Raw genomic sequence first — 13,176 nt, 5'->3', positions numbered from 1 at the left:
ACAAGTTAAATGGCATTAAGAAAATTATTTCAGAATTTTAGTACTATTTGTGGACTTCTATTACTATAAAAGTTTTTTATTTTTATTAACTTTTTCTGTCAAGGTGAGTTTCACTGCTGTTTGCAAATTTTGTTAGAGACCTCTAGCCAGTTATCTAGTCGATCTCTTTTCCCTTATAGTCCATCAGGATTTATTAATTCTAAATTGTCATTGACAGATTGATGTCAGTGTACTCCTGAATATTTCCTGTTAAAGTAATACCACAGCTGCACAACTGTTGTGTTTCCTAATATGTAGTCTTACTTTTTAGCCTTGTATTCTTTCCTATTTGTATTTTTCAAAAGAATGGCATTCAAAACTGAACACAGCACTTCAAGAGCTCAAATGGTGTTGCATTATTTACTTGTAGTCTATATACCATGTTATGTATTATTACCTTATTCTTTCTCAAAGGCACTGCTACCTAGTCCACATTACTGCATTTGATTGCTGCTTTCTACTAAAGCCACTTTAGCCAAGTAAAAAAGCTGGTATTTATGCTATTACAGAAGATAGAAAAAGCTCCTGTTTCTACAACATGATCTTGTGGTGAACTAGTCTTTCCATTATCAGATAAATATTGACTTTTCAGTTTGTATTATTATGCATTTGCATTTATTAAAATTTAATTTATTAAGTTCATTTTATTTCTCTAATGTATCAGTACTATACTGTTTTTTTAATTTAACCCCTCTCTTCTTTGTACCATTGTGAGTTTGATTAGTGAATTCTCTATTCCATCCTCTGAAATGTTAATTAAAATGTTAATAGCATTGGACTCAAGTGGACACTGCAACACCTTAATCGTTTTCACTGTCTAATTTATGATGAATCATTTATAATTACCGTTAGTTTGAATTTTTTAGTCAGTTTTGTATCACTGTATAGTAGTTCCATCTAATCCATAATTCTCTAGCTACTCCGGGAAAACTTTCTGTGGAACCCTGTCAAAAGCCTTATTCAAATCAAAGAGATGCTGTCTGTCTGTACATCTATTTCCTTTATCATTTGTGTTTGATATCCTGTTACAGAAAGAAATTAAAAGGACATTCACTATCTGGTTATAAATTATATATATATATTTTTAAATCTTTATCTATATAACCAACAGTTTCATAGACTGTTAAAATGGGGGGGGACTTTAAAATTCTATTTTATTTTCCCTATTTCTGCCTTTTTAAAAAAAAATTGGATTTTTCTCATGTCAATAAGCGAAAATAGACTAGTCAATTTCTCTTTTGAAAGTCAATGTCTAGTAATTTTCACTTCCACCTTACTAGCACAGTTCTGTAGTATTTGGGTTACCAAAACTGGCGAGGATATGGTTTTTATTGTGTTTTAACATTACATTGAAAGATTTCTGTTCATCTTGGGGTTGGTAAAAATTTTATTTTTACAAAACCTGATTTTGGAGACAATTATTTTCCTGACAGCTATCACTTTATTTTTCTTCTTGGTCCTTATAAATCAAATATTTTATTAATTGAAGTAAAAATGCCTGGTTTTAATAAAGTAAATATAATATTCCATAAACTCTTTCCACATCTTAAAAGTTAGTTTAGAAATTTCCATTCTAATTTCAAACATGGCTAGTATTGAAGTAGTGCACATATCCCTTTTTTTGTCTTCTTCCTATTTTAGGGGAAATAAATGCAATTTTGAAGATTTATTTCAGAGTCAATCAGAAGTCAAACTACAAATTAAATGTGGCCGATGCCAGTTTACTGCACAGTCTTTTGCTGAGATGAAGTTTCATTTGTTGTGTTTTCATGGAGAGGAGATCCAAGGAAGAATAAAAGAAGGAATTCGACAGGGAGACAAGGGAGCTCAGGAGGAACTGATCAAACATGCAGCTCATTTCTGGAAGCAGTGCAAAGAGAGACGAAATCCAGTCAAACATGGCACTTGTGAGGAAGCATTTTACACTTTTCCAAAACTGAAAAGGCAAATATATCTTCATCAAAATAATTTTGACTTATTAACTAAAAGTGAGATTATTCAGTCAGGTAATGGTGAACTAGGAAAGGAGTTGCAAAATATTGACTGTGCAACACAAAATAAAAAAATTCAAATTCAGTGTAAAGCTGGTTATAACTGCATTTTATGCAAGCAGGTATTTGGAAGAAAAGAGGAGCTTTTCAGTCATTGGCAGAATCATCATAATTGTGAAGACCCTTCTGTTCTTTGGACTGTTTTTAATTCATTCTCCAAACAGGGAATTATTGGAACTTTCTAATAATGCAGAAAAATGAAGCACTGGCAAAATTCAGCTAGAAAAGTATTCTCTTTCCAAGGTTATTGAATTATTTGTGTCTTCAATGTCACAAAAATTTACAGTTAGTTCATTCATTCTCTTTGGTGATCAGTTGCAATGGTTTTACGTGCAGTTTAGGTTTGTTTGCTGAATACAAAACTGTTAATTCTCATCATAGGCCTTTCTAGGGAAGAAGGGAGGAATTGAAATTATATTATGCTGTGTACACTGGCATTAATGTGTACCCTTTGTAAAATAATGGCATACGAATGCTCTTTTTGTGCAGAATGACAAACCAGATTGAAAATGTAATTTTCAGTCTTAACTGTGCCTCCGATTTTATGGGAAATTTATATATGCACACCGTTTTCTGGGTCATTTAATGTGCATGTTAAAACAGCCTATTTTTAAGGGCTTAATCCTCCATAATCTAAATTTCATATGAAAAGGTTTCTAAATTTTGTTTTCTTAATTTTAATCTCTCTCTCTTCATAAATGTTTATTGCCTGCAGATTTGTTGTTGGCATGTCTTACAAGTGTTCAGTTCTATCTTGATAAATAGGAGAAATGTTTGGATCTTTAGACTGATAAATCTACATGTATTTCTTGCTTGGAGCCCATATTGGGCAGAAGACAAGAAATGCTTGTAGCCCATGAAGTAGATAATTCAGAGGGGACCCTCAAAGCTTAACTTACTCCTTCATCATAAAAAAAAAAAGTTTATTTTAAAAATAACAATCTGAGTTTGTTACATCCAGACATGTGGACATTCTGTGATAGCTCTGCATAATACTAGAATGAAACTTTATGCATATTCCTTGCACTTTCCATGACAGGAACACACCACTGCTACTAGCACAGTTGTCCAGGGTGCTCCCACAGTCTCTCCTGTGCACATGCATACCTGACCCAGTCTCCGGCCTCAAAGGCAAATCTTCCCTAAGCCTCTAATTGTATGCTGCTGTCTACTTGGGTTTTCCTACCTCCATCAATGTATGTGGCCGCCAGGGAGGAGAGATCCACAATACCACATGTACTGTGTGCAGCACCAAGGATGGAAATGCTCACACAACCCCTTAACTGAAGGAGCAAAAAAATTTGGGACTCAAATTTGTAATACCCCATAATGCCATAATAGCTGATGCTCTAACTCCCAGTGCCACAGGTGCAGCCTGAGTGAGTTGACTTTGCAACCTCAGAACTTTTGCGTATATAGTCATTTTTTATGCTTATAAATGTGGAGCACAGTTGTACACTGGGGCAATAGAAAACAACAGGAAAAGACTATTCATGAACTCTAAGGAGTTCCTGTAGCTTTCTTCAGAAGTCTTCAGAAATTAAGCTTTCTTTAAAAAAAAAAAAAAAAAAAAAATTGACATTCTGATTGTAAAGATAACCTTCACACTGCTGTCTCTTTAATTCCCTCTGCACTAACAATCAAGTTTATAAGCCTTGTTTAAACTCAGTTTAAACTCTCTTGTGACCAAATGGGGTTCCAATATTGTTTGGCCAGCCAATGTGGACATAGCCTAAAAGTTGTGTTTATGCTACTACGAGCTGCTAAGTACTTCTCAGTGTCCTTTTGAGTGCTTAGAATCAAATACTAAAACAAAAAGATTAAGACATATTTTATACATTCAGGTTTTCATGATTATGATAGCCTGTGCAAGGAAATACAAAGTTTTAGGTATTTGAAAACAGTTCAGTATTAAATACAGATATATGTTTTGCTTTAAATGTGCTTTTGTTTTGAATTTGTATTCAATTTGATAATATTTGGAAGCAACTTGTAGAAGCTCATTTACAACAGCATTAAATAGAGCAAATTTACTGTTAAACAAGTGGTTGTCATGAATACAGTTTGCTGTTTACCTCAAAGTTGGACAAGCTAACATCTGTTTTTGCAGATAAATTATTTTTAAAATTGTTGAAATGAATGTAATTGTTTTTGGAGCTGTAATTGTTGGTACACTGTGTTTTTGTGTTTGTTTTTCTAAAACTCTGTTTCAGCTTCCCTGTTCAACTTCAAAGCTGTTCCTCCTATGGAAGGTTATTCCTTCATCAGCACACCATAAATAATCAAAGCTGGATGAGATCCATTGCCTTTTCTGGCTTGCAGAATTTTGCCCTTCTTCCAGCTGCACCGCTACAGTTGCTTATGGCCAACTTGACATGATTGCTAAACTGCATTTATTTATTAGAATTTAGATCTCTGCTGTTTAGCTCCATCAGAGCTGCTGTCATGCCTTGTTAGATACTTATTTTATCTATCACTCACTGAGCTTTTTGGAAAAAGTGTCATAAGAAGGATGAATAGGAATTTAGAAGAGCGAATTTAAGTTTTAACTTTGTGCAGATGGTACTGATGTTTGAGAATTGCCAGCTTATCTAGGCTCAACCATGCAGCTTATTATATTTCTACAACACATCCACCTATATATACCCATTTGTTTTGGAAGGACATTTATAACTCTAAATTCAACTGATATTGAATTTACCATTATCAAACTGTACAACTTTGTTTCTGTTTATCAAGCATAAAGATTAAAATGCTAGAACTTAAGTAGGTTTACTTGTCAAATTCCTTATAGCTCTGAAGTGTGAAAATGTCTGTTCACTGAATCTGACACACGAAAAATTCTCGCCTCTTGAAGAAAACTATATGTGATGGCTTAAAAAAAGTGGCAAAGGTTGATTGTTCTCTTTTTAATGCACGGCTTTACAGCTGGTTCATCACATTATAGGATTTTCCCCCTTCTGTTTCTTAAAATGGTCTCATTTTTTCTTGGTTAGTAATAATGAATGAGGCCTGATCCTGCAAACTGGTCTTCATGGGCAGAACCCACCTCCTACACACACACACACATCTGCATAGAGACACATTGTATTCAATGAGATTCTGCACAAGTATCTGCCTGCATGGAGCAACATGCAGGATTGGGGCCTTAGCATGTGACCGCCTGTGTATGGCTGACCCTGTTGCTAGGTTCCAAAGTATAAATTGCAAGTTTTTTGGGGTAAACTAAGAGAAATTTCAGAAATGTAAGTGAGTTGCTAATACTTTACTGATACTTGTTTTAAAAAATTGTAGTAAGTACCAATAATGTCCTTTTTATCCTGTTTGACAATTGTATTAATTTAGACTTTAGTTTCTGAAAATGGATACAGTATGGCGCTGTTTACTTTAGTATGAAAGAGGCTGATTTATATATTCACATTTACTTATTTTCCGGCCAATTTCTCCAAGTGGGTGTTGTCACTTGGCTATCCTTAGAAATAGTGGGTTAGAGTCTGATTTCCCTGGGGTAAATCCAGAGAAATTATCATGAAGTTACCATGGAGATACTCCAGGTTTATATTGGGATAACAGAGATTAAAAGTTGCTCCAATTGCTATAAATTACTTGTCACTGATTTAAAAATAAATAGTGAAAATAACACATTAATTTGTAGTAGATATTTCCAGGTCTGCTCTACTTTGAACAAAATTCTACTGTTTGGGATGTGTGGGTGAACTACTCTGCATGAACAGGACAGTGGAAATCAAACCAAATACTGCTGGCTGGCATTTCACTGTGCAGTTCTGGCTGTGGATGGGATTTCCAGATGCACAATCCTCAATCATGTGATCAGTGTTCAGTTAATAGCTAGCTCCAGATCTGGTGCTAGATTTAATTCTTATTCTGGCAGCTCAACATAGAATACAGATCCCACTTAGTTTTTCTTTTATGTGAATGTTGATTAATATTTGTATTGTGGTAGCAGCCAATCCGGATTATGGGCTCATTGTGTTAGTACTGGAAAAAAATATAGAAAAAAAATGGTCATTGCCCCAAAGTGCTCAGTCAAAAGTGGAAAATTGCTGGTAAGAGGAGGAGGAGCATGGAAATAAAGTAGTTGGGGTGAAGATCGTCAGTCATACTAGTTCTACTATACACAGGCTTGGGCCTGCAATTGTGGCTGGCCTTACGTGGTCTGTGGAAGCGGAGGTGAAGGTTCCCTGCATCTTCCCACTAAACCCTCCAGCTATTCACATAAGCTACAATCTAACCTTTAATATCTGTACAGGTTTGTGAGAACTATAATTTTTACCCTTATTATTGAGAAAAGTGCCTTTTAGTTCTTCCTGTCAAGGTAAAATAAAATGTAACTTTTATGCGTATCAAATTATTAGGAAAATAACTCCTTTAAAGGCTCCTAGAGGTAAAATAGTGAGAAATAGTTGGCAACATGAGTTGAACTGAACTGAAACTGTGACAGAGGGAGGTAATTAGTTGGGATCCTGTAATCTTTGTGTGCCTTTAAAGCAGACTGGACTGTACCATCATAAATTTCTCTAGATCTGTCTCAGTAACCTAGGTGTGAGGTACAATAGAGAAGTTCAGATGCACCATGGCAGAATTTTAAAACAGGGCCCATTGCCTGCTCTGTGGCCTACATGAAATATTTAGTTAAGTATCAAATGTCCGCCTCACCAAAATGAAGATCACGTATGTCTCCCTTGTTTGCAGTTTTCAAGGCTAGGCCTGAATAGATATGTAAACTACTTGCGCTAGGGGGTGGGCTATGCTAGGCTTTTTGGTAAAAATAGCCAAAGTTTTTAACAACTCAGCTCCAGTAGTGGCAGTCTTAGTGTAGCCAGGGCTCCATTGTGGCCTCCGATGTTTTAAGCACCAGATCTTCTAATTCTGCAATGACCACCAGATCTAGATGATACAGTGAATTAAATGCTGACATTAGCTGGTATTTGCTGCATTAGCACTCCCACTTTTGCAGTAGTGCCAACCCCAATTGCTTAAAAATCATGAGTCAAGATCCTCAAAAAACATGATATTGGCTTAAAAATATACAGTTTTTTTAAAATAAGAAGTTTGGGATCTCTTATTTGCTTTCTGGTTTTCAAGCATTCGGGTTTTGTTTGCAGCCATGAGAGCTAGAAAAAAATGGTCACTAACCTTTCGTAACTCCTGTTCTTCAAGATGTATTGCTCTTGTCCATTCCATGCTAGGTGTGTGCATGCTGCATGCACAGTTGCTGGAGATTTTTCTCTCAATGGTATCCATAGGACCAGCTCTAGCACTGTGTGGAGCAACATGCCTTTGCGCTGGCATAGAGGGTGCATCCTCTCAGTTCCTTCTAGCCGGTAACATCAACAAAGGGGTAGGAGGGTGAGTCATGACAGGAAGACATTGGAAAGGAAGCCCAGGCTGTGCCCACACAATTAACAGAGCTGATGGCATTTCCTGTTCTGTCTGGTGGCAAACAGGTCCACTTCTGGAAGATGACACTGATAACCTCTGGGTGAGGAGACCACTCATGGTGAGAGGAAAAGGATCTGCTGAGGCAATCCACCAGTGCGTTTTGGGCTCCTAAGCCACGTGATGCCTTGAGGTGAATGGCGTGTTTCACGCAGAAGTCCCACAGCTGGAAGGCTTCCTGGCACTTGGTTGAAGATCAAGCCCCTCCCTGCTTGTTGATGTAAAATATTGATGCAGTGTTATCCATCAAGACCTGCACCATTTTGCCTGAGATCTGGGGAAGGAATACCTGGCAAGCCAAGCATACTGCCTTGAGTTCCCTGATATTTATATGCAGGGAAAGTTCTTCCTGGGACCAAAATCCCTGAGTCCTGAGGCTCAGGTCTGAAGCATCCGAGACTAAGGTTACCAACAGATGAGGGGCAGCAAAGGGTATTGTAGTAAATCACTGGCTCTGCTATAGTGGGTCCTGCACTTTTCCCTCTTGTGGTGGGTCAAGGCATTGCCTTTTGTCCCTAATTTTGGTGTTGACCGCTCCAGTAGCGCCCAGTGCTTAAGGCTGTGATTTTTCCCTCTGAGCTCCTTTCCACTCAGCCCCTTCCACTTCTTGGGCTTCCTGCCCTCCTTCCCCTTGGCTCAGGGAGTTAGGAGGAAAGCCTCCCTTCTAGCATTCCCCTTCACCTGGTTTTCTGCTCCTCCAGTTAGTTCCAGCACTACTGCCAGCTCTCCTCACTCCCTCCCCTGTCTGGCTGGAGCAGAGGTTTTTGTCACATATCTGGCAGGGCCTTGATTGGCTTCAGGTGCTCTAACTGGCTTGTAGTAACCTCTCCTCAGTCCACAGGGAACAAGGCTCTGATCATTCTGGTGGTTATATATCTCCCTTCTATCACTTTCTTCGTGTCCCACCCGACACCAAGTGGCAGGACCTTATACCACATGTGGAGGGCGAGGAACCCCGGTGGGCCAACCTCTATTCCACCTAGACCCTATGGCCCTCCTGGGACATCAGTTGGCGGCTCCTTCCTGGAGCCATGAGCACGGGTGTGTACTTGCTGCAGTTCACCCCTCACCCTGACACCTGCCCTTTCTGTGGGACAAGGAAGACCCTGGCGCATGTTTACCTTGAGTGCGCCAGGCTGCAGCCCCTGTTCCGACTCCTCCAGAACCTCTTGCTGAGGTTCTGGCTGCACTTCTCCCCACACCTGTTCCTTAACGCACACCCCATCTGTGGCCCCCCAAAGTCATGGGACTTCTTCGTCAGCCTCCTCCTAGCACTGGCCAAAGTGGCCGTATACAAGACCAGGGAGAGGAGGTTGGCTGAGGGGGTACCCTGCGACTGTGGGGCCTATTTCCATTTCTCTATCCGTTCACGCATCCAGGCAGAGTTCCTCTGGGCAGTGTTCACTGGCTCCCTAGACACCTTCAAGGAGCAGTGGGAGCTATCTGGGGTTCTCTTCTTGGTGTCCCCTTCCGGTTCCTTCCAATTGACCCTTTAATTCCCATGCGCGCTCCTGTTTTCGTTAGTTGTCCTCCACAATTAGTTGAGTCCTGGGCTCAGTGACTCCTCCCCTTAAGCTGGAGGAAGGGTCTTTAGCCACTTCCTGGAACCCAAATAGGATCACTTTCCTGCTGCCTTCTGACCCCACTGTATCACAGTATCCCTTTAATTATGGATCCTGGGTTTCTCCACCAGGTCAGTGAAGCGAGGACTGGAGGCAGAATCATGAGTATTGAGTCCAAATGGTGTCTGCTCAGGAAGTAGACTGATGCCAGCCACATCTGTAGGGTCTGAGGCACAGCCTTGTGTATTGCACCACGTAGGTATATGCTACCATGTGACAACAGTTTGAGGCAGACCCAAGTGGTCATTAGTAGGTTGGTTGTGACCCTGGAAATCAGGTCCAACATAGCCTGGAAACAAGCTTCCACTAGGGAAGCTTTGGCCTGGCTTGAATTGAGCACTGCCCGGATGAACTTTATTCTCTGAATCAGGACCAAGGTTGACTGCTGCTTGTTTATCAACAGACCCAGTGTTTGGAAGGTGGTCTGTACTATGCTGATGCTGTCCCGCACCTGAGTCTGTGATTTACCTTTGATCAACCAGTCGTCCAAGTACTTGCATGCCTCGACACCTGAGGAAGGCTGTTACCATCGCCATATACTTTGTGAAGACCTGTGGGGCTGCTGATAGACCAAAGGGAAGAGTAGTGAATTTGTAGTGGTGATGACCTATCACAAACCTGAGGAACCTTCTGTGACCGCAGAAGATAGAGATGTGGAAATAGGTGTCCTTTAGGTTGAGGGCAGTGTACCAGTCTCCTGGATCAAGGGAGGGAATGATAGAGGCCAGAGAGACGACGCGGAACCTCAGTTTCTTGAGATATTTGTTGAGGTGACACAGGTCCAGAATGGGCCATAACTCTTCCCCCCCCCATGGCCTTCGGGATTAGGAAATATCGGGAGTAAAGCCCCTTCTCCCTCAAATCTCAAGGAACCTTCTCCACAGCCTTCTCACGTAGGAGGACTTGCACCTCCTGGATGAAAAGCTGCTTGTGAGAAGGGTCCCTGAAGAGGGATGGGGGAAGCTGCTGTGAGAGGGGGGGTGGATGAAAAATTAAGGGTGTAACTGACTGTTACTGAACTCATTGCCCAACCGTCCAATATTATATATGACCACGCTGGGCTGAAGGGTGACAGGCAGTCCAAAAGCAGAAGAGGGGCTGGATCCGGAGCTGAGACTGGTATAATGCCCTTAGGGACAGCAGCTCCTTCACTGCCTGAAAGATCTCAGGTGTCAAGGGGGTCAGCAAACATCTGGCCCCTCAACCACTCCCAAGAGTCAGTTGCAGGTCCCGTACCAGATTCGGTGCTCTAGGCCAAGTCTTTGGTGATATCAGTGGCTTGGGAGAGGACAAGAGGACTGACACAGGTCTCGCTATGCCAGTCCCTACCTGCTTCTCTCTCTTTGGCATCAGAGAGTGCCCCCTCTCAATGCGCTGTTTGTTATGTCTCTTCCTCGGCACTGGGGAGGGAGAACGGTGCCAGGAAGAATCCTGTGCTGGGGGAGCACTCCGCACAGATGCCAAAGTAATCTGCACTGATTTGGAGCGGTTCAGCTTGGTTCCCAGACAGGTCTGAGGGCTGCCTCTATAAGAATGGCTTTCAGCTGAATGTCCCTGTCCTTTCTGGTATGGGGTTTGAACACCCTGCAGATCTGGCACTTCTCTTTGATGTGGGACTCCCCCAGTAACTTTAGACAGCTAGTGTGCGAGTCACTAACTGGAATCAGCTTATCACAAGAGGCACATGCCTTGAATCCCAGTGACTGGGGCATGTCTAGCCTCTGGGATGAAAAGTCCCTCGACCATAGGGACAACTATTAACACTACTGTATACACTAACTCTAACTAAATTATATACACTAATTATGATAACTGTACAGAATATGAACAGAGAAAGTCCAACCTTTCCGGGAAAAGGAATCTTGCCACAGCAAGGACTGTTCCAGCAACCATCACAGGCAATAAGAATGAACTGAGAGGGGGTGAGGACGGCAACACCTCTTATGCTGGCGCATATGGACATGGCACTAGACGGCGCTAGGGCCGGTCCTACAGATACCACTAAGGGAAAAATCTCCAGCAATTGTGCATGTGGCGTGCACACATGTTGCATGGAATGGACATAAGCAAGTACTCAAAGAAGAAATTTTTAAAAAAATGAAAGTAGAGATTCTAATTTTATCACTTGTTTTTATGACCTGGACAGGTTACAATATTAAGCATCACAAGATTTGGCAATAAAACCACAAGACTTGGCAAAACTGTCACTGCCATGGCTAGGACTGGTGGAGCTGCAACAGTGAGACATTTTTGGCAAGCCCACCCTAGTAGGTAAAAATAAGGCCTGAGCAGTGATCCAAGGCATGGTTCATGTACATTTGCATGCCCGTGTGAGGAAGCTTGTGCTGCTACTGACAGCTCTGTTCTTTTTCTGTGATTTCAGTCTCTGGGCGCATTCTGTCACCTTTCTTGAATAATGAATGCATGAAATGTAATTAAAGCCAATTAGGATAAAAATAAAGTACCTTGTTACTGTATGTTAAATAATTTTGCTCTCCTTCACCTTTAATATGACTCTTCAATATATAACTTATCAAGGAAAACAATAAGCTAGAAACAATAAATCACCTGATTAGGGCTAAAGGTAATACATTTCTCTTTCGGAGCATTTGTGACCATATGTCAGGAGCAGTGCAGTCTGTTTCCACTGTAAGTTAGTTTCTACATGTTTTAATTTAAAGCATTCATTACTTTTAACTGAAGTAAATATTTTCTACCCTATTTTTCTGTTCAAATAAATCCTTTTACAATTCTTACCCCGTGTATCTGTTGGAGCCTGAATTCCATCCAAATAACTTTCTACTGTCTGCCAATTTCTTGCTAAGTGCAAACCCAGCATAGTTGCCAATAAATCCACCTTCATACCACTAAAAGTCATCTGCCATATTTTCTGTCAAGTTAATCAAAGTTTGTGAGAAGATTTTTTTTTTTATATTTAGCAGTCTCCAGAAGACCATTTCAGTTAGGCATATTAAATAAGATGAATTGCATCATTGCAGTAAAATGTAAAGTGGAGAAGAGGTATATTTTGTTTCATAAGAACATGAGAACGGCCATACTGGGTCAGACCAATAGTCCATCTAGCCCAGTATCCTGTCTTCCGACAGTGACCAATGTCAGGTGCTTCAAAGGGAATGAATGGAACAGGTGAAACAGAGGCTGGGGACACTTCAGAGCATGGGTTTGCATCCCTGCCCATCCTGGCTAATTCTGTCCTCCATGAACTTAATGAGTTCTTTTTAAACTCTGTCTTGGCCTTCACAATATCCTCTGGCAAAGAGTTACACAGTTTGACTGTGCGTTGTGTGAAGAAATACTTCCTTTTATTTGTTTTAAACTTGCTTCCTATTAATTTCATTTGGTGATCCCTAGTTCTTGTGTTATAAGAAGGAGTAAGTAACATTTCCTTATTCACTTTCTCTACACCAGTCATGATTTTATAGACCTCTATCATATCCCCCCTTAGTCGTCTCTTTTCCAAGCTGAGAAGTCCAAGTCCTATTAATCTCTCCTCATATGGAAGCTGTTTCATACCCCTAACCATTTTTGTTGCCTTTTTCTGTACCTTTTCCAATTCCAATATATCTTTTTTGAGATGGGGGCGACCAGTTCTGCACGCAGTATTCAAGATGTGGGCATACCATGGATTTATATGGAGGCAATATACTATTTTCTTTCTTATTTTCTATCCCTTTCCTAATGATTCCCAACATTCTGTTAACTTTTTTGACCACTGCACATTGAGTGGATGTTTTCAGAGAACTATCCACAATAACTCCAAGATCTCTTTAAGTTAATTTAGATCCCCATCATTTTGTATGTATAGTTGGGATTATGTTTCCTAATGTGCATTACTTTGCATTTAGCAAGATTGAATTTCATCTGCCATTTTGTTGCCCAGTCACCCAGTTTTGTGAGGTCCCTGTGTAACTCTTCTCAGTCTGGTTTGGACTTAACTATCTTGAGTAGTTTTGTATCACCTGCAAATTTTGCCACCTCACTGC

At 40.5% G+C, this 13,176-nt stretch overlaps 1 protein-coding gene across 1 annotated transcript in view; it reads left to right on the top strand.

Annotated features, from left to right (window-relative positions):
• ZNF438 (zinc finger protein 438) overlaps nucleotides 1–4,846 on the top strand; it is a 97,587-nt gene extending 92,741 nt beyond the window's left edge. The window contains exon 5 of the mRNA XM_067542591.1: nucleotides 1,681–4,846. Coding sequence (XP_067398692.1) covers nucleotides 1,681–2,275 — 595 coding nt within the window. The 3' untranslated portion in view covers nucleotides 2,276–4,846. The remainder of the gene's footprint in view (nucleotides 1–1,680) is intronic.
• The last annotated feature ends 8,330 nt before the right edge of the window (nucleotides 4,847–13,176 follow it).

The sequence above is a fragment of the Emydura macquarii genome, unplaced genomic scaffold (assembly GCF_026122565.2).
Source record: "Emydura macquarii macquarii isolate MOO-44397 ecotype Brisbane River unplaced genomic scaffold, CSIRO-AGI_Emac_v2 contig_719, whole genome shotgun sequence".
Taxonomy (NCBI): domain Eukaryota; kingdom Metazoa; phylum Chordata; order Testudines; family Chelidae; genus Emydura; species Emydura macquarii.
This window is presented reverse-complemented; position numbering and strand designations above follow the sequence as displayed.